Genomic DNA, 27,832 nt, shown 5'->3' on the forward strand with positions numbered 1-27,832 from the left:
GCCAATTGGTCAGCTGTAGTTTGCTGACTCCTCTATGAGATGGAAAAAGCTGGCAACTCCTAAAGTGCCCATCATTATGTGATTTGTTAAATAAACTATGGCACACCGATTCAATGGAGGTCATTCCATAGCAGGTTTCCAAAGCAAGTTCAATGAGATGAGAAAACACACATCACATTTAAAACCCACAAAATCTAAATTTATGGATTCAACATAATCTAATTTTGCTCCAGACTATACATATGCTAAATTAAAGACAAAAGGAACTGGTAGAACCGAAGATAAACCAAAATAGCTTAACTGAAGGGTGGGTGTACAGATTACTAATAAAAATTCCTTTACTGTGCTTTTATGGTACTTTCTAGTGATTCCACAACGAACATATACTTTTAAGGTGGAGCGGAAAGAAATGATTAAAGAAAATTCAGCCTTCTCATTACAAGCCATCATCAGAAAGGACCTTAGAGGTCAACTTGCCCAGAGTCCCAAACTGTAGGTCACGACCCAGGGGTGGGATGCATATCAATTTGTGTCCTGACCAGCCATGTTTTAAATGGAATAGAAGAGGACTGTGTTTTGTTTCTGTTTTTTTTTTTTTTTTTTTCTTCCTTCCGTGACACAGAAGAGAAACTTTCGGAGTACAGAACATAGAGTGGGTGTTGTTTCTGTAGAACTTTTGTAACTGATCGTGCACGCAAATACCCGAACATTGGCGTGATTGGCTGTGAGGTGAAATGTATTTCTTAGTGTGGACTGTGATCAAATAAGATTGAAAGCCACTGATTTCTAGTCAAACTCTCTCATTCTACAGATGGTACAGCGAGTCCCAGAGAGAGGATATGTTATACCTGACATTGTTTTGTGCTGGGCAAACACCAGAAGATGAGCCCCCTGCCCCCTTTTAAGAACCTGCCCCAACCTTCCAGGCCAGGGCAATGGGCCAACCCTTCCAATGTGCAGTAACAAATGTCCACATGATTAATGACCCCCTGGAAGGTCACAAGGCATGAGAGAAGCTAAACCCTCAGCAACAGCAAATTCTAAAAATCTGGGTCCCCATGGTGGAGTCCTCCTATGCATCTTTTTAGCCACATCCTTACTTTGGTCCCAGGGGTCTGAAATGAGACCCGTCAGAGAAGCCTGGAGAATTTAAAGGTCAGGCAGTTGATGGGGGCCCAAATGCGGCAGCAGCTGGGATGGCCCTTGGCTATCGCTTTGGCGGTTGCACAATCCTTTTCAGCAGCCAGTGCTTGGAGACTGCCATTTAGGGCTGGAGTGGCAGAGATGGCAGGTCTGGCGAGACCTGGTGAGGCTTGCTGAAGGTGGAAGGGGCCTCTGGTTGAGATAAACACACAGAGATGTGGATCCCAGTACAAAGTAGCAGGGACAGCAAATGGCCCAACAACCAAAGTTCCAGTGCAGCAATCAATACTCCTGGTAGCAACTAAACTGTGGGGCAGAAGCTGTACAGAGACGGTGAGCTTCAGAGGAGCTAAAAATAGTGAGACATTGGAAACAAGCCGATTGTCCATCCAAAGGAGAATGGCTAAATACCACGGAGAGTCCATAAGAAGAAGAAGAGCCAACACTCATGAAGAGCCCTGGCTAATGTAGGCACTGCCCTAAAAACCCAGTACCTATCACCTGGTATCCAGCTCTCCAAGAGCCCATGAGGTCAGCTACTCCTGTAGACCCCATTTCACAGCTGAGAAAATCAAGTCTCAGAGATGCTATTTGCTTAACGTCACACAGCCAGTAAACGCTGGTGCTGGTGCTGGGATTCAAACCCAGGGGTCAGCTTTCTCTATGGGGTACTAGCAGCCAGAAAATAGAATAAGGGTTTATTTGAACTGACTTTGAAAGATCTCCAATATATGTTACGTATTTAGTGAAAAGATACAAAAGGCAATTTTTAAAACAAGATGCACAGAAAGATCTTATTTACTAAAAAAGAACAATTTTCTAGTTGTGGGAGGAAACACACACACAGACACACACACACACACACACAAATGCGCGCACGCACAGAGAAATTACAGAAAGGCACACACTAATATTACATACATGATTTAAAAGAAATATATAAAAAATGTAAAAGCAGTACAAAAAGGCAGGGGGAGTGGGGTCTGAAGTTTAAGCCTGGGGCCTGTTGAATATGAAATAATGCAGATAGAGAGCACCCTACCAGGAGGGATCAGAGAAATTCCCAGCAAATTCCCTCATTCCTCTTTACCTACTGAACTTTTAGGAGCAGAAAAAGTGATATTTGCTTTAAGAGCACAAATGACGTATCCCACAGTCTGACTATGGCTTCTCTCTAGCAAAGATGGACTTATAGTATCTGTTTGTCTGTCTCTCTCTCCTAATAAATGACTTCCAGCCTGCGGCTGTCTCTTCTCTCCCCTCGCTGCCCACCCCTTAATTATCGCTTTCAATTCCTGAGCAGAAGGCCACTGCCCCTGGCTGGGAGCAGCCCGCTCTCCACTCTTATCTCTAAAGAGTTACCATGGTGGGCCTGTACCTCCAATAGGACCCTCCAGATCAGTGCCTGCAATTTTTGTTTTTGGGTTCATTGCTGTTTTCTTTTTCTCACTCTCCTCTCTGACCCCAACATATCCTGATCATCAGAGAGATTTTTCATGTAACATTTTCAACAAATTTTGCAGACATAGACCTTGGTATGAGCTTAGTTCCTATTTGACTGACATGCTAGAAATAAAAATAAAAGCAAATAACACCAGAGTGACCACATCAAAGCCCTTCTCTGGGTCTTTGTTCCTTTGGGAGTGAAAAGATAAAGATGATTCTAGAATTTGGACGGAGTCCTCAGGCCCTGGTGAGTGTTGTTACAGGCAAGCTCTGCGAATGTTGGCTCCATTGTGCCCACGAGAAGAACTGGAGGGAAGGGAGAGCCAAGGATGGGGTGGTCCTCCCGGTCTCCTTGCATCTTCCATGACCCTCTGATAGTTCATTCTCCCCACAACAGCCAAGTGGTCTTTCTAAGATGCAAACCAGATCTCCCTCCCTGTTTTGAAACCCCTGATGGGTGCCGGTGCTCTCATGACAAAATCCAAATCTGTGAGGTCTGCCTCACCCACCCTCCGACCTCATCCTCCACCTCTCTTCCCCTTGTGGCCAACTGCTCCGCCTCCTGTCTGCCAGGAACACGCATGACCCATGGCTGCTTTTCTTCATTTGCATGTTATCAGTTCCACTGTCACTAGCTCAGAGACCCTGCCCACCACCCAAATTAGACCCTCCTTCCTCAGTTTCTCTCTGCTACATCTCCCAGTTTATTTTCCTCAGCGCATGCCTCACTCCTGGCATCATGTTAACATCCTCTCATTTCCTTGCTCACTATTATGGTCTGAAGTGTGCCCCTACCCCCTATTCCTATGTTAAAGTCCTAATCCCCCAATGTGACTGTATGTGGCGATGGGACCTTTGGGGAGGTAATTAAGGTTAAATGAGGTCATAAAGGTGGGTCTATAATCCAATAATAGGACAGGTATCTTTATAAGAGAGATAACAGATCTCTCTCTCTCTCTCTCTCTCTCTCTCCCTCCCTCTCTCTCCTCCCCTCTCTGGCGCAGAGTAAAGGTCAAGTGACAAGGTCTTTAAACTAGGAAGAGAGCTCTCACCGGAAATGGAATCTACTGGACACCCAATGTTGCACTTCCAGCCTCCTGAATTGTGAGCAAATATATTTCTGTTGTTCAAGCCACCCCGTCTATGGTATTTTGTTATGGCAGCTAGAATGGGCTAATGCACTGTCTTTGTCCTCTCATTGGGATATACATTCCATAAAGACAGGACTTGACTGTCAGCTCAGGGCTGTAGGACCTGCACCTAGCATACTGCATGGAACAGAGCTGGTGCTCATGAGTGTCTGCTGAGTGAATGACAGATTGCCACCCATTGGTAACAATCATTATGATGCCATTCTGGCCCCAAGTGCCCTCTGCCCTGGAAATATGGATAAAAGTCATGGCTGGCCATCACGGTAATTGGGGAGTTATAGTGTGGTTTTTTCACCTCCTTGCACCCTATCTTTAATGTGTTAACCTCTATTTCTTTCCTGTTGTTTTTCAGTTTCTCTTAAACTGATTTAATAAACCATGATATTCAAGTATCTTAATTTGTTTGCAAGCCGTAGCCCCATGACCTCTGGGATTACATGTCCCTGGAGGCCATTCTGGGTGATTTCCTGACGACACCACTACCACTGTCCATAGAAGGATGGCTGTCTTTTGTTTGGAATTTACCAAGAGCTATTTCCCTGATGGAAAGCCACTCTGATGACGGCCACACTACTGGTGGTGTTGGTGTTGCCCACACAGCCATGTTCTTGTGAGTCTTCACATGCGTGTGTCGGACTGTTTCATTATGTAACCTAGTGTGGTCATGCCTGGGTAGTCACATGTTCAAAAATATAGTTTATAAACTCCTTCATTTTACAGTAATAACATCCAGTTTGACTTTTAAAAAATATGCATAAGTAGGTTAAATTACATCTGAATTAAATTTCAAGATAGTAGAGGGACTCCTCAGAGATGGCCACCTTCTCGCTGTGTCCTCATGTGTGCAGGAGGAGAGAGAGCGCTCTTGCTCTTCCTCTTCTTATAAGGACATCAATCCCTAATCTAACCCTAATTACCTCCCCAAACCCCATGTCCAAATACTATCACATTGGGGTTAGGACTTCAGCATATGGATTTTAGGAGAACACATTCAGCCCATCACACCTGCTAGGTAACATCTCCCTACCCCAGCAGTAACCAGGCTATGAGTTGGCTTTGAATTACTCTTTAGAGTTGTGCTGCCCAGTATGACAGCCAGTAGCCACATTCACATTTAAATTATAATTAATTAAAATTAAACAACACAAATAATTCCTCAGTCGAACTAGCCACATTTCAATGCTCGATAGCCACATGTGGCTAATGGCTACATGCGGGACAGCACAGATGTAGAACATCGCCAACATCACAGAAAGGCTTACAGGAAGGGCTGCCTTAGTGAGCTGTTTACTAAACACCCTCAGAACTAACTCAGGCACCCCAGCTGTTTTCATTGATCATCTCCTGTGGCTTTTGCAGATGGGGACGACCAAATCAAACTTGTTATATAACCAGAAAAAAAGACCATTCATTTAACCTCTGTACGTCCTAAATCCAAAAGACTTCAGCTCGAGCAGGAGGCAGCAAGCCTGCACACACGAAGGTGACAGGAAGGTGACCACCAGGGAGGAGGTGTTGCCCAGCGCAAGAGTGCTGACATGTCAGAAAACCTCACCCACGTCATCGTGTGCAGAAGAGTTGCTGATTCACACCAGGAAAACGGACCTCAGTCCAGGAACCCTCGGGATGCCAAGCCTGGCTCCTGTCTTGACCGACATAGTGAGACCAGACAGACGTAGCCTGCTCAGAACTGGCTGGGCCGGGACAGCCAGAAATTTACGGCTGCCAAGAAGAAATAGGGAAATAATCTACTTCACCAGGAGGCCACTGGGTTCCAAGGCAGCTCTAACCACACCCACCATTCAAGCCCTCCGGGACATGCCTCACTGATAAAATAAGCCAGAGGTAAGGACCAAAACAGGCGAGCTATCTGGCTTCCCAAGTCACCACTTGGGAAGTAATTTTCTCCTTCCATTCCTGGTCTCATGAACTGTGGTTAAGAAAACATGGCCCTGGCTGGTTAGGTATGTTGGTCAGAGCATTGTCCTGATACGCCAAGGTTGTGGGTTCAATATACAGTCATGGCACATATAAGAATCCACCAATGAATGCATAAATAAGTGGAAAAATGAATTGTCCTCTCTCTCTCTCTCTCTCTCTCTCCCTCCCTCCCTCCTTCTCTCCCCCCCTTTCTCTCCCTCCTCCAAAAAAATCAATTTTAAAAATTGGAAAAAAATGGAACCACATTGTAAGATAGAGGCATAAGACCAGTCCTATACATGTTCAATCAGTTGCCAATATTGTAAAAGAATGAGATTTTACATTAAAATATAGTCTTGAGGATTACCTTGAAAAATGGGAAGATTTGGCCTCTCTGGGGCTCCATTCTAGGGTAACACTGGTTCCCTAACTCTGATGGGCTGGGATTCTCCAGTTTGCCATGGCCCGTCCTCCCCTGTAACATCAGACCTCCTCACTTCTCTCTTTTATTTAGAATAACAACTTCCCAGAGCAGGTTCAATCCATAGAACTGTAGAATCATTTTAAAAAGAATAACAATTTGTTTCTGGTTTGAGATGTAAATATTTATTCACAGTTTGCCATTTGTTTATTGTTTCATCTGATTGTTTTTGTTGTTCTGACTTTACTTCTGGTGTTCTTTGCCATGCCAAAAAAATAAAAATCTATCGTCTGTCAATCTTTTCATTGATGACTTTTGGATTTCTGAGTCATGGCTGGAAAAGCCTTTTCCACTCCAAGGTTATAAAAATTTTGCTCATTCTCCTTCTAGTACTTTTATGATTTTACTTTTGACACTTAAACTGTTGATCCATTTGGATTACTTTCTGGTGTACAGTAATAGGAGTGGGTCTATTTTTCATCCCAGATGGCCAACAAATTATTCCAACTCCATTCATTGAATATTCCAGCTTTCCCCACTGATTTAGATGCCATCTACCCCATTTTCTAAATTCCCTGATATGTTTGTCTCTTTCAGAATTATATTCTCCTGTTAGTCAAGCAGTCTGTTCATACATTAGAACCATACTGTTCTGGTTACTGTAGCTTTATCATAGGTTTGGATGTTGGTTTGCCTTGCCTCTCATCACTCCTCTTTGACATTGTTTTCCAAGTCTAATCTCCTAGTTCACAGAAAAGGTAACACAAATTGTCAAATATCTGAAAAGACAATCAGCTTTGTAGCACACTTTCTAATTAGTGTTACACTGAGATGTTGTTTTTCATGCATCAGATTGGCAAAAACTCCAATAATGAGATGATGGGGTTGATGAAGCAGGCACATTCAGACAATGCTGGTGAGTGTTTAAATCGGTAGACTCCATATGGTGGTCACCTGGAGCTATCTACCAAATTTAATATGGACTTTCCCTTGACCCTGAACTCCACTTCTGGAAATTTGCCTTTCAGATATAATTGCAGAAAACAAAATGATATATAGATAGAGTTATTCATAGACACATTGGTGGTAATTGCAAAAGACTGGAAACACCCAGCAAGGAACTGGTTAAATCATTTATAGCACATCACTCAATGGAATAATTGGCATCTGTGAAAGGAATGACTTAGAAAGTTCTCCAAAGTATACAGCTGAATGAAGAAAGCTAAGTGTAGAAGAGTGGGTATAGTATGTTACCTATGAAAATAAGAAGACACCCAAGTGTTTCTGCCATAATCTGAAGTCTTCCTGAAAGGCTGTGCATTGGGCAAAATTCTGCACTAAAATAAAGGGGCTTATGAGTAAAAGTAGGCTTGGGAAGACTGCTGAAAAAACAATGCAGCATTATAACCAGGGCATTAGCAAAAGCAATACAGTCCCAATAAAAATAACAGAACAGTGAAAAAAAAATCTATAATAATAAAAGAGTAATATGCTAATTAGACAGGATGTCCTTCCAGACGACCTTCTGGACGAGACCTCGGTGGTGGGGGCCGAGGCGGAGGCCCCTGGTTGCGGGGGGTGAGGGGAATGGGTGGGGGCTGAGGCAGAGGCAGCCAAGGCGGCGGCGGTGGGGGCCCTTGTGTGAATTTTGTGCATCGGGCTTCTAATAAGTAAATAAAAAATACATAGTGAAGCGTTACATTACACAGAAGACTTTGCTTTAAAAAGGAGCTGAAGGTATCTTAATGGAAGGGGGTTCAAGGACAATGGAGGTGCTGAATGATGGAAACAAGGGCGAAATGTACAAAGATTGGGGGGAACTGCAAACTAAGTTCTTCAAACACAGAGCACATGGCCACACTGAGGTCAGAGGAAGAACACAGGGCACCAGGAACAGAGCAGAATTCCTCCAAGGTTGGTTTGCTTTCCTGTGTTGTGCATTTTGCAGTCACTGTATGGATTGGAAAACACGCAAATGAACCAGTGCAGCATTACTTCTACTTCTGGTCGAGACGGATTCCAGAAAAAAAAAAAAAGACGGATTCCGGGGACTGCCTTTACCCTCTCCCATGAAATAATTTAAAACTAGATTTCCAAGACATTGGGCATCAGACAATGAAAGACAGAGATGCTTAAGAGAAGGGAAATGAGTGTTGAGCCCTATTACTGCCCCGATGTGGAAAGTCCCTAGGGAGGGGACCCAGGTGGTGCCCAGAGGCCTCTGAATTGAGGAGATGGAGCTGCCAGTCCAAGGAGGCCAAAGTGGAGAGAATTAGCTGAGCAGAGTGCCAGAAAAAAGGGAGCGGTACTGAGAGAGACATTTCCCTTGAGAGTCAACCTGAGTACTGATCAGCACATGCCTGCAAGGAAATTACTCAAGGCTGGAAGAGAACCACCGCCAAAGAGTAGAACAATTCTCAGAGCTCATAATAAAGTCTCAAACGTGTATTGCTCTTTTTTCTGACCACAGCTACATAAAACTGAGAGTTCAGTTCCTATTCCCACCAGCCAGAGTAGAAACCTCATAATTCATGGAGCATTGGGTAGAATACTCAGAAAGGCTCCCTCACTAGTGGGAAAGACTGGTTAGGTTGAGAGAGCTGTAGACCAAATGCTGCTCTGCTCTCCCTAACAAAGCTTAAAGCAAGACCTAAAAAACTCAAATTATTTCCATGTAACTTAACTGCATCCCAGAACAAAGCTCAAGAATATTTACAGAAATATAAAAATGTCCAGCACCCAACAAGGTAAAATTCACAATGTCTGGCACCCAATCAAAACTTACCAGGCATGCAAAGAATCAAGAAAATATGACCTATGGAGAAAAATCAATGAAAACGAACCCAGAAATGACACAGATAGAATTAGTAGCTAAGCAAATTAAAATAGTTAATATAACTATATTCTGTTTGTTGAAGGAGCCAGAGGAATGACTGGACAGACATGGAAGGTATTTTTTAAAAGACCCAAATCAAACTTGTAGAGGTTAGAACTATGTCTGAGATGAAAACTGCCCAGGGTGTAATTAACATCAGAGCAGATACAGCAGAAGAAAATATTAGTGAACTTGAAGACGAGGATACGTGGGGGGGGGGGGGGGGGGGGGGATATTTGAAGAAATAATAGCTGAAAAATTTACAAATATGATGAAAACTATAAACTCACAGATCTAAGAAGCTCAATGAACCCAAAACCCTACAGTCATGAAGAAGACTACCCCAAAGCACATTAAAATTAAACTGCTTAAAACCAGTGATAAGGAAGAAATCTTAAAAGCAAGTGAATCAATCCACCTTCAAAATTATACTGGTATCATTACCTTATTTATGACTCATGTATGAGTTAATTATTATTATAGGAACATGCAATATAATAGATTGTGAACATGTTTGCTTCTATTTGCCAAAGGAAATTCTGGATGGATCCACGGAACCTGGTTCAAGTGCTGAACCGCTTGGGGTTTGGGAACTGAGTGGATGTGGGATGAAGGTGGGAAAGCGATTTCTGTAGCTGTGTAACTAGGCAAATGTATAACCTTGTTCAAAACACATATAAAAGAAGAGTAACTTTAAATGTATCTTTTTCTTTCTTATTACAAAAGAAAAATATATCAGCAGGAGGGGAAGTAGGGAGTGATGACTAATGGGCATGGGGTTTCCTTTTGGGTAATGAATAGGCTGTGGCATTAGACAGTGGTGATGGCTGCATAGCTTTATAAGTATAGCAAAACCACTGACTTGTACACTTTAAAAGAATGAATGTTATGGTATGTGATTTGTATCTCATAAAAAATAAATTAACAAAAATACAGAAAAAAGGAATACATACATGTTCACCATGAAAAAATTAGAGCATCAAAGAACTTTAACATAGCCTGGCCAGCATGCCTCAGTGGTTGAACATTGACCTATGAACTAGGAGGTCACGGTTCGATTCCCAGTCAGCGCACATGCTGGGTTGTGGGCTGGTCCTCAGTGGGGGGCGTGCAGGAGGCAGACAATCAATGATTATCTCTCATCATTGATGTTTCTATCTCTCTCTCCCTCTCCCTTCCTCTCTGAAATTAATAAAAATATATTAAAAAATAATTTTAACATAGGAAGAAGCCTAAAGATCATTGCAGCCAGGCCTTCCCTGTGAGTGCAGAACATTTGTTTGGTGAGAGGGTCCCTGTTTCAAATCTACCTGGGAAAATCGACTACTGAATTCCATTCTTGGAGAGACACAGGCACATCAATTGGCAGGAGCTCTGAAAGTCCTACAGCAAAGACATCTATTCAACTTTGAGCCACACACTATTTACCTAATGTACTTGATGGATTTGACCATGACCTTCTCTGACCTTTTTATTTTTTCAGTGAGCATGAGGGCTGTGAAACACAGATCATGATAGTTCAGTGACTTGTCCAAGGTCACACAGATTTTGGATGCCATAGATGGTGCTAGATTTCATAAATCTGACACAAACTGGCTTTGGAAGTCTCAGGCTGAGTTCACTAGGCTTATAAATCCTTTCACTGGCCTTGTAATTTTCCTACACGTCCTTGAATCCCACACTTCTGCATTGCTCCTGAATGGCTCACTTTGGGTTCTGAGCTTCAGCATTCATGTTCCCTGGTTTTTGGTAAATACAAAAGGAATTTCCATTGAAGAGGGCTCCCAACATGTGTTAAGTCCCTCTAAAATGAGGAGTGTATGCTGAGGTGATGATTCAACAGTCTCAGGTTTGGACTCCTCTTTTCTCTGACCACAGCTACTTACAACTGAGAGTTCAGGGAAGAGAAGTGAATATGGGAAGAACACAGACCATCAGACATGAAATGAGAATAACAATAAAATAATAACGATAATATCTGTAGAGTACTTAGTTTATGGCAGGTGGTGTTCTTAATCCTTCACAACCATTAACTCATTTAATTATTCAGCATCCCATGCATTAGTATCCCCATTTTATAGGGGAAAAACTGAGGTAATAATAAGTAATTTGGCTCAATGTCACATTGTATAACTGGGAAGTTAACTCAGTCTGACTTGAGAGTTACTGCTTTTAACTACCATGTTACGAAAGGAGTAATAAAAAGGACAGCCAGGCTTTATGGCCTCATCTGATGTGCCCAAGAACCATTCCATTTAGTTCCCCTGGCAGCCCCATTAGGCCAACTCTCCTGCTATGATGCCAATCCCACAGATGAGGACACCGAGGCACAGAGAAGTCAAGAGCCTCACCCAAGAGCCATGGTGTGTGGGACAGAGCAGGACTGACTGCAGCCAGGTCCAGAGCTCTTAACCTCTTACAACACACTCTCAAAATGGCTTTTTTCTTCTCTTTTTAATCTTTGTGGTCATTTCTGCGAACAGCAGTGTTTTAGCAGGAGAAGCCAAAAAGAAACAACAACAAAAATCAAACCCATAAGAAATACATTTCAGCTATAAAAACCCTTGGGTGAACTTTAAAAAGAAAATAAACAATCATGCAAAGGCTGGGCGAATGTTGTGAACTTTTCTCCTTTACGTTTATTGTACATTCGGTGGAGAGGCAGTGTTATCCAAACAGATACAGATCTCAAACCAGGGCCTTGAGGGGTGATGGCTCTGCGGAAGTTTCTGAGATTTGGTATAAGACTGAGGGATAGGCCTTGGGCTTACCTAATGCTTGCCTTGTGACTATACATACGCCTCTCTGCTGCAGTGCCTCAGTTTACTCATCTGTAAAATGATGGGGTGTTCCTTACTTAGGTTCTTTTGCTTCTACAAAATTATAATTTCAATTCTTAGAAAAGAAAGACCCATTTTAGCTTCTAAACATGGACTAATTTCACTCCAAGTCAGTGCTTTCAGGCCTAAAACCCCGTCTCAGCCTCCCTCTTCATTCCCTCAACCACGGTCTTCCATTCTGAAATGCGCAGAGTAGTTTGAGAGTTTATTTCTCTTCTGGAGCAACTTGAAAAAAAAAGTTAATAGGAAGCACATGGGCATGGTGTGTGAGCGTTCTGTGTGTTTGTGTTTGAAAAAAATACTTCAGGAGGAATATGTCAGGCTTGCAAAATGCCTGGGCTGTCTCAAGAGCAGTTTATGGCCATTAGCATTAGACTGAAGGCACTTAATTGGGACAAAGTCCAGCTGCTGCCGTAGCCTTTCTGGCATCTTGGCCATAAGGAAGATTAAGAAAATAACCTGGATTATTCTCATGGTGGGGCAGGTGAGAAAGAGCAAGAGGTCTTTTTTCCATTTGTGAGGGGTTGGCGGGGATGGTGGTGGGGTGGGGTGTAGGCCAGGCTAACCCATGGAGAATCATCTCCTAGATTACAGTGGTCGGCAAACTGCGGCTCTCGAGCCACATGTGGCTCTTTGGCCCCTTGAGTGTGGCTCTTCTACAAAATACTGACTTCTGCTCATGGGCCATGAAGTTTCAATCGCACTGTACATGCGCGCCCGCACGTAGTATTTTGTGGAAGAGCCACACTCAAGGGGCCAAAGAGCCGCATGTGGTTCGCGAGCTGCAGTTTGCCGACCACTGTCCTAGAAGAATCTCCAAGAGTTGGAGGGCAGGATAGTGCGGTGGTTATCCTCCTGGGCTCTGGAGTGCAACCGCCTGGCTTCAAATCCCACCACCACAGCCATGTGACCTTGGCCAAGTTACTTTACCATTTTGTAGCTCAGTATCTCCACCTGTAAAATGGGGATCATGACAGAACCTATGTCAGCGGCCTATTGGGAAGATGCAGGGGAATGGCGAATATGTAGAGCTTAGGAGTCCCGAAGGAGTCCTGGAAATAACACTAGGAGGATCAGCATGGGCTCCAAACTTCTAGAAACCCGAGTCTGAATCCCAGCTCGGAACACGTATTGGCTCTGTGATCTCAGACAAGTCACCTCTCCTCTCTGAGCCTCATTTTCATCATCTGTAGAGCAGAGCTGATGGTGCCCACCTCCCATGGTTGCTGTAAGGACCAGAGAGGAAATAACATTATTCTTCATATCCTGGTCCCAGGAAGTGCCTGCTTCACCTTCCAAGCTCATTTCCCTTACTCACTCTACCAAGATTCACGAGTCTGCTTTGGAGTCCCTCAACGATGAGAGCCTTTTCCTACCTCAGGGCCTTTGCTGTCCCCTCTTCCTGGGCTGTCCTGTCTCCAGCTGCTCACATGGTTGGATCTTTCTCATCACTCAGGTCTCCCTCACCACCTGAGTAACATCCATCACCATTCCCCAACTCACTGCCCATCACACTGCCCTGTTTTTGTCTTTTACAAGCTTTACCAATATTTGTAGTCACCTATTTATTTGTTAATTGATTATTGCCTGTCCCTCTCCATGAGAGAATTGTCTTTGTTGACTGCTGTACCCCCAGGGTGCCAGGCATACAGCTGGTGCTCAGTTATAGAGAATAAATGATGAGTGGATGGGGAGCCATACCTACATAACTTAACTCACTTATTACACAGCGAGGTGGAGAGGGGCTACTAGAATGGGGGAGGGTGGACTGTGTTTGCTATTCAACCTCTGCAGCCTTAGATGCCCAAGGCAGTAAGTTCTGTTGCTATTGGCAGAGCTGGAAAAAAAAAACTGGCTTGAGACTGGCCCAAATGCAAGTTCAAGTTCAGTGTCTTCACAAACCTTTATTATTGGGATCGGTACCACAATTCACTCTGCACTTAGAGAAGGTCCCAGCAGCTTGTACCCTTCAAGGGAACTCAGAAAGGCCACTGTGGGATGACAGAGGTGACAATAGAGGAAGAGGAGATAGGGCAGTACCATGACGAAAAGCACGGACTTTGGAGCTGGGATTCTACCAGGTCGCCAAGAGACCCGATTTAGTCTGTTTCCCGTTGCATTTGTAGATCAGTCTCAGTTTCCTCTCCTGGAAAATGGGAACAATACCAGCACCAATGCTTTGGAGTGTCATGAAGACTGTATCAGATGATCCAGCAACATCAGGTGGCATGTGGTGTCTGGCCAATGTCAGCTGATGGTGTCACCAGCCGTCTGCTGCAGACTTTTACACGGAAGTATTCCAGTGCTGGGCATCAGTGCTCAGCGCCCTGTTTCTCTTACATACCCCTATGATTATTTGCTGAATTTTCACCAGGATTTTACTTAAAAGGCTGCCCTTGACATCCATTTTAAAGAATGTAAAGTGACAATATGTGCAAATAGTTTTTAAAGAGAAAAGTACAATCACTCATTAGCCCACCACCTTGTCATTACCTCTTCAGGTTCCACATAACTTTTCAGACCCTTGGTGGTCATTTGATCACCAGCTTTCACGAAAGAAAAAACAAGTGGATGAAGATCTCCAAAATTACTGCCACCAGCCCTCTGTCCCAAGCATCAGCCCTAACATGCTCCCAATGGAGGACTGGAGAAGAGAAGGGGCCCAGAGGAGGTAAAAGAGTGGAGGTGGACGCAGGAGAATTTAGTAGGCCAGTTTCTTGGCCTATCTGAGGAGGGAGTTATGCACTGGAGTTCTTTCTTCCCCTCTGAAGGCCACCTTATGGGGATGCAGCCTTGAACCTCCAGCTGAAATAGTTACTTTACTTGCCTGGCCACTCTTCCCACCACCCAGCACTTCCCTGAGTGTGCAGTGAACGTCCTGTCTATCACACTTAAAATCAAAGCCAACAGCCCTCCAGGCCTGCGTGATTCAGCTCTGCCTTCTCTCCAACACTCTCTCCTCCTGTGTCCCTGACTCTGCTCCAGCCTTGCTGGTCTTAGTTCTGTGTCTCAAATATGTCAAGACATTTCCCTCCATACAGCGTTTGCACTGACTTTTCCCTCTGCCTGGAATGCTCTTCCCCTAGGTCTGCACATAGCTGGCTCCACTCACCCTTTGGGTCTTTGTCCAACAAAGAGCCTTTCCTGATGATGCTACCTAAAGTTACATATCCAATGCCTCTTGATCGCCCCACAGCTGCTCATCACTCCCTAGCCAAACACCACACTTATTTGCTTCATTGCACTCAACTCCTCCCAAATTAGTCGGTTTATTTGTTGCTTTGTTTAGTATCAGTTTCTATAATCTCGTATCTTCTGTCCACCACTGTAACTCCATTACTTGAGATAGATCCTGGCACATAGTAGGTTCTCAAATCTGCTGAATAAATGAATAAATGACACCCAACTCAGGCAATGCTTTGGAGAGGGTAAGGAGGGGCCGCAGTGCCACACTGACCGTGCATCTGGTAGGTGTACGGGCTCTGTCCGGTGGGTGGGGTGCTGAAGCTGGAGCCATAGCTGAGGAATCCACTCTGGCCGGGGGAATGGTTCAAGCTGTCTTCTGTCTTGATGCCTTAGAAGGAGGAAGAAGAAGCACCAGGGACACATGAATAGGATGCTCCCTTGTCACCCACAGAAGAGCTACTGAGTCAAGACAGCGTGCAAGTTTATCAGCTTCCAAACCAGGAGTTGCAAACTATTGGCTTGTGAACCAAAGTTAGTCTACAGACATATTTTGCTAAGTGTGCATATTTTTAAGGAAAATATGAAATTGTTTTTGTTTAAAAATCAGGAGGATTTCACCCAAAAATTTGGACTTATGCTTTCTCCTGAGCAATGGGCTGATGCTATGCCTGTATTCCCATGTGACAACAAGCTACCTAGCGGCTTCCAGATTGTGTATCCCGGGTCACCACGGATCCTGTACTGTCTCCGAGACATGGAGGCTGGTTTTAAGGTGCTTTATTTTGCACGTGTGATCAGGTTCCTGCTTCCTGCCTGGCTCTGAAGGAAGTGAGTTTACAACCCCCTACTCCATGGAGCAGCACCCTGTATGGTTTAAAGTTCATCAGGAGTTTGGGGAAGGTGTTAAATGAACCATTCTTCCTCTATAATGATGATTCCACTTAACCCTAAGACACATTCTCTGTTGTTTTTTGTTTGTTTGTTTGTTTTGTTTTGGACGGGGGCGGGGGAGGGGGGGAGGCAGGAGGTGATGCCTATCCAAAGGCCACAATTACAAATCTTCCTTCTGTTTTGGCCAAACTCTGACATCTTCTCCAAACTCCAGGCTCCAATCCCATGAGCAACTGGCTGGAGAAGGGATTGTATCAAGGGAGGGGGGGCTAATCCACTATCAAAAGCCCAGATATTGTATTTTCATTGAAAATGTAATACACTTTGATTATCTTTGTCTATCTTATAGGTGTAAAATAGTACTTTGATACGATTTAAATGTGTGTTTTTAAAAGATCATTTCTAGTTCTGGGGATGGTTTTGTAATTGTGGCTTCCCTCCTTCTCACCCATTCACTCCCATAAATGAAGAGAATGCTTAGAGGGGTAAAATGATTCCTTGGTGATCAGGACTAGCTTTCTCTTTAAGAAATAACATACTGATACTTGCCAGCAGGTTGTCAGGAGATTAAAGGAAGGGGAAAGAATAAACATATCAGGCTCTGAATGAGGTGCTTAGCAACACACATCTCTTTCATTCTCACAACACTCCCACAGAACAGGCAGTATTGCTTTTCCCATTCTAAAGATGTGGAAACTGAGGTTCAGAAAGCCAGGCTACTCAACGGGGGCTCACAATTGGCCAATAATTCTTAAGTCAAGGTTTTCCCTTCCTTCTCTTGCTGCATCTCAATAATGGGTGTGAAAGGATTTTATGCAATAGATGGTACAGGACTTCAGGAGCAATCATGGTGACAGCAACAAGCAGTATCATAGGTATTTCCTTTTGCTCAGTCTGCTAAGAAGGTTAATGGTGTATAGGGTACCTGGAGTCAAATCTAAATTCCTTGGAGGGCTCCAAGGTCCTACATGGTCTCTGCTCACCACTCTGACCTTTGCTTGCTCCATGTTCCCTCGCTCACTCTTCTCAACTATGTGCTCATTTGTTTTAGTGGCCAAATGGAAATCCAAAGTATGAATATTACTGTTTATTCAGCCAGTCCCCTGATGATGGACTTTAGGTTGGATTCTAATTTCTTTACTATCACTGCCTGTGACAGATGGACATGCCTCCTCACGCAGTGTTAGAATGCTTGTCTAGCTTGGATATGAGAAGTGGAATTGCTGAGTCCAAGAGCATGTACATTTTTCATTTTAAATAGATACAGAAAAAACTGCAAGAATATGTTCATTTGTTCCTTCCTTCCTTCCTTCCTTCCTTCCTTCCTTCCTTCCTTCCTTCCACAAACATGCAAACATTCATTCCACAAACACACACTAGGGTTGCAAACTATGGCCCATGGACCAAATGTGACTTTCTGCCTGTTTTTGTAAACTAAGTTCTATTGAAACACAGACATATCCATTCACTTGCATATTATCTGGCACTTTCAAGCTACAATGGTAGAGTTCAGTAGTTTTAATACTGTAGGGCCTGCAAAGCCAAAATTCACTGTCAGGCTTTTTTACAGAAAAAGTTTGCTGGCCCCCATGGCACACAAAGAAACGATAAACAGAGGAATGATAAACATCCATTCTAGGGCTGTGAGTATCTCTTAGAAGAAAGGGACAGAACCTCCCTTTACATTTTATTTATTTTTATTTTTTATTTTTTAAAATACATTTTATTGATTTTTTACAGAGAGGAAGGGAGAAAGATAGAGAGTTAGAAACATCAATGAGAGAGAAACATCGATCAGCTGCCTCCTGCACACCTCCTACTGGGGATGTGCCTGCAACCAAGGTACATGCCCTTGACTGGAATCGAACCTGGGATCCTTGAGTCCGCAGACCGACGCTCTATCCACTGAGCCAAACCAGTTTCGACTACATTTTATTTTTTAAGTTGGATGGTCAGTTTATATGGGTATCTGTAGTGTTATTCTTTATGCTTTTACATATGTCCTTAAATGTTGCATAATCAACCGAGAAAAATACTCAATACTCCTAATCTCCTTGCCTCTAGCTTATTCAATTGTGTTATTTTCCTGCAACTACTTAAATAAAGGTAATAATGCTAGCTGCCAAGGAGCATAAGAAAAGTTTCCTAACACGATTCAACAAGGTTTCTCCAGACAATGAGCAAACACTGCTTGCTCAGGCACAGGCATATGTGAAGGGCAATGGCTTTTCATCCCACCCGTCATTATTCAGTGACAAGGACATTCCAGGTGTATATAGCAGCCTGGCTCCTACTGCGCTGATTGAGCATTTTCCGTGGGCCAGACCTTATGAGCTAAGCCCTTTGTGTAGGTCAAGGGTTGGCAAACTAGGGTCCATGGGCCAAATCTGGCCCACTGCCTGCTTGTGTCAATAAAATTTTATTGGAACACACACTCATTACATACTGTCTGTCTGCTTTCATGCTCCAGTGGCAGAGTTGAGTAGTTGTGACCAAGACTGTGTAGGCCACAAAGCCGAAACTATTCACTATCCGGCCCTTGACAGAAAAAAGTAGCCGGGCCCCTATGCAGATGATCTCATTGCATCTTCACCGCAGCCGCAAGGAGGCCAGACTTGGTTTGGCTCCACTGTATGAACGAGGAAACTCACCCTAGGTCTCAGGACCAGCAAGGGGCAGCGGTGGGGTGTGAGCCCAGGACGTGTGTGCTCCTACCACCTATGCTGTGCTGTCAGAGAACAGACTCTCTGAAAGTAACCGAAACCATACAATGACTTTGAACCAAATTAATTTCCCCGATGCTATGTTTTGTCTGGTAACAGGAGTGGGTTTCTCTTTTATGCTGAAAAATAATATGGCTTCATTTTTCTTGGCTGTCGGCCAGGCGGGTAACTTATGTATGACTGTATCACAGGTCTTCTAGCACAGGAGGAACAGAAAGTTCAAAGTGGTGCCCACACCTGTTGGCCAAGGTCTGTCACAGGTAATCCCCCAGGATTTATGGAATGCACACTCTGGCAACGAAGCTTGGTCTTGGGCTTGGATTTCTGAGCCAGGCTGTCTGGGTTTAATTCCACCTCTGCTACCGGTCTGGGTCACCTTGGGAGAGTTATTTGCCCTCTCTGAGCTCCCACTTATTTATCCCTCAAAAGAGGATAATGGTGGGACCTTCCTCATAGGGTTAAGGAATTAGTGGACACATAGCACTGAGAACTATGGGTGGCAGCAGCTCAACCATGTTGACCATTACCAATGCCTGACCCGAAGCCCACAGGCCTTGTCACTGCCACCTCTAGGACTGCTCTTGAATCTGCCAATTTCTGTGTGCACTGCCCTGTCCTGGCCCCCACCCCCCCCGCCCCCCGCCCCACTCCTCCTGTATCAGTCTCCCCTTGGCCTGCCTGCTTCTCCTCTGCTTCCCTGCAATCCAACGTCCCCACAGCAGCTAAGTGACCTGGACAGCACCCAGAATGCACCCTCCAGCCCTCAGCTTATACACCTGCCAATGAGAGTTCCTGTTTTACTTGTAATAAAATCTCAAATCCTTCCCAGGCCTCTCAGGCTCTGCCTACCTTTTTCCCCACTGTGCTCCAGCTGACTGGGCTTCTTGGACTTGCCAAATGCCTTCCCATCCCAGGCCTTCCCACTGCAGTCCCCTCTGCCTGGACATTCTTCCTCCTGAGCTTGCTCATGCTCATCTCTCAGTGCTCAGATCCTCATCTAAAAGGCCTGCATGGCCCTGGAGCCTAAATTATTCTTCCTTTATACCATGCATGCATATCATGACATCACTGCTCTCTTGGCTCCTCAGTTTGCTAACTGCAGATCTTAGAACTTCTTAGCCTCCATAATAGGGTGAGCCAATTCCTATTGTCTGTCTATCTATTTATCTATCTATCTATCTATCTATCTATCTATCTATCTCAACTATCTATTTCCATCCCATTGGTTCTGTTACCTGGGGCACCCTGGTCAATGCAGACAGGTGAGCAGTGGATGGTGGGCCTGGTTCACTGAGTCTCTAGTTCTTAGCAGTAATATTCTGACAGGCAAGGTTTGTAGCTCTGTTGATTTTGCCTTCCCAGAATCCAGTTCTCCTTCTGATACCATTACTGTGCTTTCCTTTAAGAGAACCATCCCTCTCACTTGTCCAATCCATAGGCTTCAGCCTCCTTATCTCTCTCACCCCAACCTTCTTGCCTTGTCACATGACCCAATTTGGGCCAGTGAGGCTCAATATGGGATTCTGGTGGAACTACTGGGAACGATGAGTTCTCCTTCCACTGGGGGTGCTGAGCTGAAAGGATGCAAACTCAGAGTTGACAGGCACCATCTTTGCTGCCACAGGAGAAGAACCTATGTGGGAGTAAAACCAACTCGGGAAACATCTGAATATGGAGTAAGATGTATTCTTCCTGACATCATTTGAACACCTGGACCCAGCCATTCCTAATGTCAGACCCCAGTGTGTTAATCATTAAATTTACATTTTCCCCTAAGCCAGCTTGGGTTAAGTTTCTTACTCTAGCAATCAAGAGGCCTTGATATAGTCTTTAGAACTTGAACCATATTTAATGTGTCTGTCCTTTTCCATCTCTAATACAAAATCAGGCTGGAATCACTTCTGATTCTGCACTTAACTGAGGCAATAGGATAGAAGAAAGACCATGATGTTGGGGCCCCACAGGGGAGCAAGGGCTTTGGCTGGTACTCACTGTAAGAAGGTATCCCATAGGCTTGTGCCGGAGGTGGGTAAGCTGTGTAGGGGGTGGCCTGTTGGATCCCCGTGCTGTACTGTGTCTGGCCGTAGGCTGCCATGGCCGTGGGAGGCTGGCTGGACAGGACACGTGGACAAGGTCTGCATGGAAGGAGAGAAGATGAGATCTCCAAGCCCAGCCCAGCATCCCCTCCCCCTTGTTTTGGTATCAATACCACCATTTTCCTTTGGGTATTTACTCTTTCCAGGGCAGAGACAATGGGCAAAAACTACAGCATTTCCTTTAAGATCGGGAACAAGATAGGACCATCTGCTTTCACCACTCTTATTCAACATTACTGGAAGTCCTAGCCACAGCAATCAGGCAAGAAGAAGAAATAAAAGGCATCTAAATTGAAAAGGAAGAAGTAAAACTGTCTTTATTTGCAAACGACATGATACTGTATATAGAGAACCCTAAAGATTCTACCAAAAACTACTAGAATGGATAAATGAATTCAGAAAAGTAGCAGGATACAAAATAAATAGCCAGAAATCAGTTGATTTTTTATACACCAATAATGTACTATCAGAAAGGCAAACTAAGAAAACAATCCCATTTACACTTTGCATAAAAAAAATACCTAGGTATACATTTAACCAAGGATGTAAAAGACCTATACTCAGAATATTATAAGACAATGAAGAAAGAAATTGAAGAAGATACAAATAAGTGGGAGTATATACCGTGTTCATGGATAGGAAGAATTAACATCATTAAAATGTTCATACTACCCAAAACAACCGACAGATTCAATGCAATTCCTAACAATGCATATTTCAAAGAACTAGAATGAATATTCCAAAAATTTATATTAAAGACCCCTAATAGCCTCAGCAATCTTGAGAAAGCAAAATAAAGTTGGTGGAATCATATTACCTGATATCAAACTATACTAGAAGGCCAATCAAAACAGCATGGTACTGGCATAAAAACAGACATATAGATCAATGGAACAGAATAGAGAGCCTAGAAATAAATCCACACTTTTAATGGTCAATAAATATTTGACAAAGGAGGCAACAACATACAATAGGGTAAAGATAGTTTATTCAATCCGGTAAACTATATTGGCGCCCTAGCTGGTTTGGCTCAGTGGATAGAGAGTTGGCCTGGGGACTGAAGGGTCCTGGGTTTGATTCCAGTCAGGGGCACATGCCTGGGTTGCGGGCTTGATCCCCAGTAGGGGGCATGCACGAGGCAACTATCGATGATTCTCATCATTGATGTTTCTATATCTCTTTCCCTCTCCCTTACTTTCTGAAATCAATAAAAATATTTAAAAAATCACATTGGAAAAATTGGACAGATACATGCATAAAATGAAACTAGACCACCTTCTTACATCACACACGAGAATAAATTCAAAATGGATTAGAGACTTAAATGTTAGACTTGAAACCATAAAAATCCCAGAAGAAAACAGACAGTAAAATTTTGAACATTTCTCATAGCAATATTTCTTCTGCTACCACTCCTTGGGTAAGGGAGACAAAAGAAAAAAAAACAAATGGAACTACATCAAACTGACAAGTTTTTGCACAGCAAAGGAAACCATCAACAAAATGAAAAGACAACCCACTGAATGGAAGATCATATTTGCCAATGATACATCTGATGGGGGGTTAATATCCAAAATTTATAAAGAACTTATAAAATTCAACACTAAAAATACAAACAATCTAATTAAAAAATGGGCGAGGGACCTGAATAAACACGCCTCCAAAGAGGAAAACAGATGGCCACTAGACATATGAAAAGACATATGTCACTAATCATCAGAGAAATGAAAATTAAAACCACAATGAGATATCATCTCACACCTGTCAGAATGGCTACCATCAATAAATTAACAAACAACAAGTGCTGGTGATGATGTGGAGAAAAGGGAACCCTGGTGCATGGCTGCTGGGAATGAAGATTACTGCAGTCACTGTGGAAAGCATTATGGAGTTAACTCAAAAAATTAAAAAGGCAACTGCCTTATGACCCAGAGATTCCAAAGAAACTTGAAACACTAATTCAAAAAAGAATATACGCAATATTATTTACAACAGCCAAGGTTGAGAAGCAGCCCAAATGTCCATCAGTAAGTGAGTGGGTAAAAAAGCTGTGGTACATTTACACAATGGACTACTGCTCAGCCGTAAAAAAGAAGGAAACCTGGCCTTTTTTGTGATAGCATGGATAGACCTGGAGAGTATTACGTTGTGTGAAATAAGCCAGTCAGAGAAAGACAAGTACCATATGATTCCAGTTATATGTGGAAACTAATGAACAAAATAAACAGACAAAATAGTAACAGACTCATAGATACAGAGAACAGCCGTCAGAGGGGTGGGGGGGTTTGTGGGGGCTGGGTAAAAATGGTGAAGAAACCCCTCCAAACCTCATAGACACAGACAAGAGTGTGGTGATTACCAGAGGGAAAGGGGGTGGGGAGGTAGAAGAGGGTAAAGGGGATAAATGGTGACAGGAGGAGACTTACTTGGGGTCATGGACACACAGTACAATATATAGATGATGTATTAGAGAATTGTACACCTGAAACCTATGTAATTTTATTAACCAGTGTCAAAGAGAGAGAAGGCCATAAATACACAAAAAAGAATACAGAAACCTCAAAAAAAGTCCCTTTGGGCTTACATCAGCTGGAGTGGATTTCTGTTACTTGCAACCATAGAGCACAAATGGATTCTGCACTCCATGGTGAGTGACAGGTTCCACGAAGGGCTAGGATTTAAAGGGCTCCTTCCTAAGACATCTATACTAATAATAGCCTAGGTCCGTGGTCAGCAAACCGCGGCTTGTGAGCCACATGCGGCTCTTTGGCCCCTTGAGTGTGGCTCTTCCACAAAATACCACGTGCGGGCGCGCACATACAGTGCAATTGAAACTTCGTGGCCCATGTGCAGAAGTTGGTATTTTGTGGAAGAGCCGGTATTTTGTGGAAGAGCCACACTGAAAGGGCCAAAGAGCCGTATGTGGCTTGCGAGCCACGGTTTGCTGAGCTGCAGTTTGCCGACCACTGGCCTAGGTGGTCGTTGCGCCCTCACGCATCACGCCCTAATGTTGTCACAAGATGGCCGTCACAAGATGGCCGCACGCACAGCAGAGGTGGGGCCCAGTGGAGGAGGCTGGGTTGCAACAGGGGAGGGCAGTTGGGGATGATCAGGCTGGCAGGGGAGCAGTTAGGCATCAATGAGGCCAGTAGGGGAGTAGTTAAGGGGTGATCAGGCTGGCAGGCAGAAGCAGTTAGGGGCAATCAGGCAGGCAGGCAGGTGAGCGGTTAAGAGCCAGCAGTCCCAGATTGTGAGAGGGATCCCAGATTAGAGAGGGTGCAGGCCAGGCTGAGGGACATCCCTCCCCCAGTGCATGAATTTCGTATACCGAGCCTCTAGCCTGTAATAAAATGATTACTACCAATTACTGAGGCCCAATACGTGCATGAAATCTCATCATATGCTCACATCAACTCTCTGGGTGTGGGTGGGGGTCTTATACCTCTTACTTTAGAGAAGAGAAAACTGAAGCTCAGAGACCTGAAGTCACAGCTAGAAAGTGGGAAATCTAGAACTTAAACTCTGGAATCTGACTCCAGAGCCCATAGTTACACTTGGAGCCATGAAACGTTGTTGCCTCTCAATACTTTGTTGAAGCAGCAATAAATAAAGCCAAGGTGGGCTGTTCTAACAGGAAGGGTTCAAGACGGTGGCCCAGGGGCCATGGGTAGTCCATGCATCCATGGATATAATCTCTTTGGTCAGTACAGTTATTTACTTGAATTCATTGCCAATATTTTAAAACCAGGAGGTTTTATTCTCTCCCCTTCCTCCTCATTACCTTCTTCTCTTGCAAAGCAGAAGTTCTGGCAAGCTGAGTCTGCACTCTGGTGTAGCGCCATCAGCTGGATCTGAGTAGCAGCCACCTCTTCAGACTACCACACTCTGTCAGCAACAGTCTCCACTGGGACCACTTCATGCTGAAAACAGCTAACCATTCTCGTGCCTTTCACATGCCAGGTACTACTGTCCGAATTACTATGTGGATTGGCTCATTTAAACCTCACAACTGTGACAACCCTTGGAGATAGTGATGAATCATATCCCCATTTTCCGGATAAGAAAACAGGCAAAGAGAGACTAAGCAATGTACTAAAGGAACCCACAGCTGACACAGAATTTGAACCCTGCTGGCAGAGGCCATGGCCTTAATTACTGCGCTATGCCCCCTCACCCTTCAGGTTACATACCTGGACACCACAGCCATGTGTACTTGACATCCCGTATCTAACTATTCCAACCGGCATGTTTGCCAGTAAATGTTAATGAGATCCCCCAATCTGTATCTGATTCTATTTTGGTTACATCACTTCAGTGAAAACCTGTTTGGTTCCAGAGTCCCTCCTACATAGGAAGCCTCATGGCAGGTGTGAGATGGATGCAATACTTCACAGAACGATAAAAAGATGTTCTCGCATCTTTCTTTCGTTTTGATTACTCCTGTGATAGAGGGTTGGGGAACTGGTTCCAAAATGTATAAGAAACCCATTTGAACTGGGGTCGCCAGAACCAATAGGAGAAGGCGTTTGACCAGCCAATGTGTCCTCTCTGGGAGGTGCCTGGAAATGCATCCAGTTGATTGGGACCTAGCAGTGAACCTTGTCTGAAATGTTCCCAATGGACAGCTGTCCTCAGAAGGAGAAAGTGGAAATCTGAGATGATCCACTCTTGCTTCCCATCAAAACCAATTTACCCCACTCGGATTAAACTGGGGCTGAAACGAAAACCCGGAGAAGAGATGAGGGAGCGCTCTAATCCTGAGACCATAAAATAAGCTTGGAAGATTTAACAGACCTCGGTTGCTACTAACAACCCCCAAGACATCTGGAGGGAGAGGAAGCTGAGAAAGGTGCTCCCTAGAAATAGCTTCTCCAGGGTTGTCAAGGGAGGAGCACTCCAGATAAGGAGCTGCTGGCCATCCCACAGGCCAAACCCAGGGGGCTCCCCAGCAGGTCACCGAGGGCCCTGGTACGCTGCGTCCCTCCGAGCTCCCTCTGCCCAGCGCACGTCTCCAGTGGAGCGTTTGCTGCCCGCATGCAGAGTTGAGGTTTCTGATTTATGGGCCCGTCTCCCCACTGGATTGGGAGCCTTCCGAGGCAGGGACCTCCGAGACTCCAGGGCTGTGTATGGGATTTGGTACCGAAGTGTGTTGGGTGAACGTTGGGGCAGAAAGGATGAAAGGAAGGAGGGGGAGGGAGACGAAGAGAGGAAAGGAAAGAGAAAAGGATGGGGAGGGGAGAGGGAAGGAGAGAGAGAGAGAGAGAGAAGGCCAAAGAGAGGAGCGAGAGAAAGAAGTGAGAAAGAAGTGGAAAGGAAAAAAGAGAGACAAGGAAGAAGGGAGGAAGGAATTGAGAGAGAGTCTATGCATAGGAAAGGGGAGAAGAAAGAAAGGGAAAACTGAAAACTGAACAAAGAAAGATGAAAAAAAAACCCACAACAGCCAACACTGAAATCACTGTTCCAGGCCGCCTTCTAAGTGCTTTTTATGTTTTAGCTCATTTCATGGGACAAGCATCATGAGTGTCCCCCTTTTCCGGATGGTGAGACTGAGGCCGGGGGAGGTGTGTCCTTTGCTCAAGGTGGCTCAGCTAGTAAGTGCTGGTCTTGCAATTCCTCTCCAGGGAGTCTGGCTCTAGATATCTGTCCTCCAAGAAAGAAAGAGGCAGAGGGTGTGAGGAGACAAGGCAAAGAGCCAAGGCAAGGGTACTCACCTTGCCAAGAGCTGGGACACACGAGGAAGGGCCGATGTGGTGATGCCTGGAGGGGAAGAGACAAAGGGGAAGGGCTTTAGCAATCGGAGTGGTGTTCCACAGAAGCTGTGACTTCAGATGCCACTTTAAGTGGGGAGAAACTTAGAGATTGCTGCCTGGGACTTTCTCAACCACACCAGCTGACGTGAGGCACATCTTAGCACTCTCCTTGAAAGCCCCTTCTGGGAGAGCTCTGTCCCTAGTACTAACTGAAGGACTGCAGAGAGAGGCAGCATCTCCAAACATCAGCGTGGGATCCATCCTCCTACCCATTGCACAGGGAGAAACGGAGGCCACAGGGACAGAAAGAAGGTGCTTGACCAGGTCATCTGACTAGATAGCGGCACAACTGGCACCTGAACTTGGTTTCCTGACTCTCAAAACCCATTTCCCTTCTCCCGATGACATCACTTTGATGTTCTTTCCCTCCTTCCCCAGTTTTAGCCCATAGGGTTCAGGTAGGGCTGGCCCCAGCACTGAGGGGAAGGCACCTCTTGGGTCACCTCCTAGGCTCCAGCGAGGGTATGCTGCAGGGAGATGGCAGTGGCCTGGGCTCCTGACTCAACCCTATCTCTGGGCACACAGCATCCAACCGTCAGTGGGAGACAATAAGAGGAGGTGACGAAAAGGTGACAGAACTAAGCAAGGAGAGATGTTTGCAAGAGGATAATTTTACAAATGGACAGTTCAACTCTATGTCATCTTTCATAGCACAACTCAGTGTCCTGACTGTGGAGCCCTGGAAAATCCTAGACATCATGTCTATTGATGGCGCCAACTTGGCAATCCACACTCTTTGGTGTGTAGGGCAGTGGCTCTGCGCCTGAGCCTGATCCCCTCTCAGTCCCTGAGCTGGAGGCTAGAAGATCAACCTGCAATTCCAGCTCTACCACGAGTAGCAGAGACTTTGGGCAGGCTGCCTAGAGTCTCTGGACTTCAGTTCCTCCTGTGAAACGGGGGAAAATCTTTATCTCACAAGAATGTGTGAGAATTAAATGAGAAGATGACAGTGATATCCACCACTGACCCAGCGCTTGTGATGTGCCAACTCTCCTCTAAATACGTTATCTGGATTAGTTATTTTAATCCTCATAATCACCCCATGAGCAGGGTTCTAGTCACATCCTCCTGTTGCAGATGAAGACCTGGAGGCACAGAGAGTTACTCCCCCAAGGCCACACAGGTCATACGGTGCAGATCTGTGATCTGAACCTGGATGGTCTGGCTCTGGAGTCGGTCTTTGCAACCAGGACACTGCAGCCCACAGTGATGGTCATCATACTAACAGCAGCTCTCATCCACTGAGAGGCTCATTACATGCCAGGCCCTGAGTTCACTGCCTGTATGCACGATCTCATCTAGTCCTCACACGGTACAAGGCAGGCAATGG

At 44.7% G+C, this 27,832-nt stretch overlaps 1 protein-coding gene across 4 annotated transcripts in view; it reads right to left on the reverse strand.

The window, feature by feature from the left end:
- The window catches only part of EYA2 (EYA transcriptional coactivator and phosphatase 2), a 211,470-nt gene that overhangs the window by 103,636 nt on the left and 80,002 nt on the right, over window positions 1-27,832 (reverse strand). For 3 of the 4 annotated variants that reach the window (XM_070421592.1, XM_070421593.1, XM_070421591.1), the window contains exons 3-5: window positions 26,404-26,449; window positions 20,589-20,731; window positions 15,254-15,370 (exon numbers count right to left, since the gene is read on the reverse strand). In XM_070421592.1, the coding sequence (XP_070277693.1) occupies window positions 15,254-15,370; window positions 20,589-20,731; window positions 26,404-26,449 (306 nt within the window). The remainder of the gene's footprint in view (window positions 1-15,253; window positions 15,371-20,588; window positions 20,732-26,403; window positions 26,450-27,832) is intronic. The other variant, XM_070421594.1, reaches the window with a different exon arrangement.

Source organism: Myotis yumanensis, unplaced genomic scaffold (assembly GCF_028538775.1).
Source record: "Myotis yumanensis isolate MYYU_CA2020_CCGP unplaced genomic scaffold, mMyoYum1.0.hap1 SCAF_7, whole genome shotgun sequence".
NCBI classification, from domain to species: Eukaryota; Metazoa; Chordata; class Mammalia; order Chiroptera; family Vespertilionidae; genus Myotis; species Myotis yumanensis.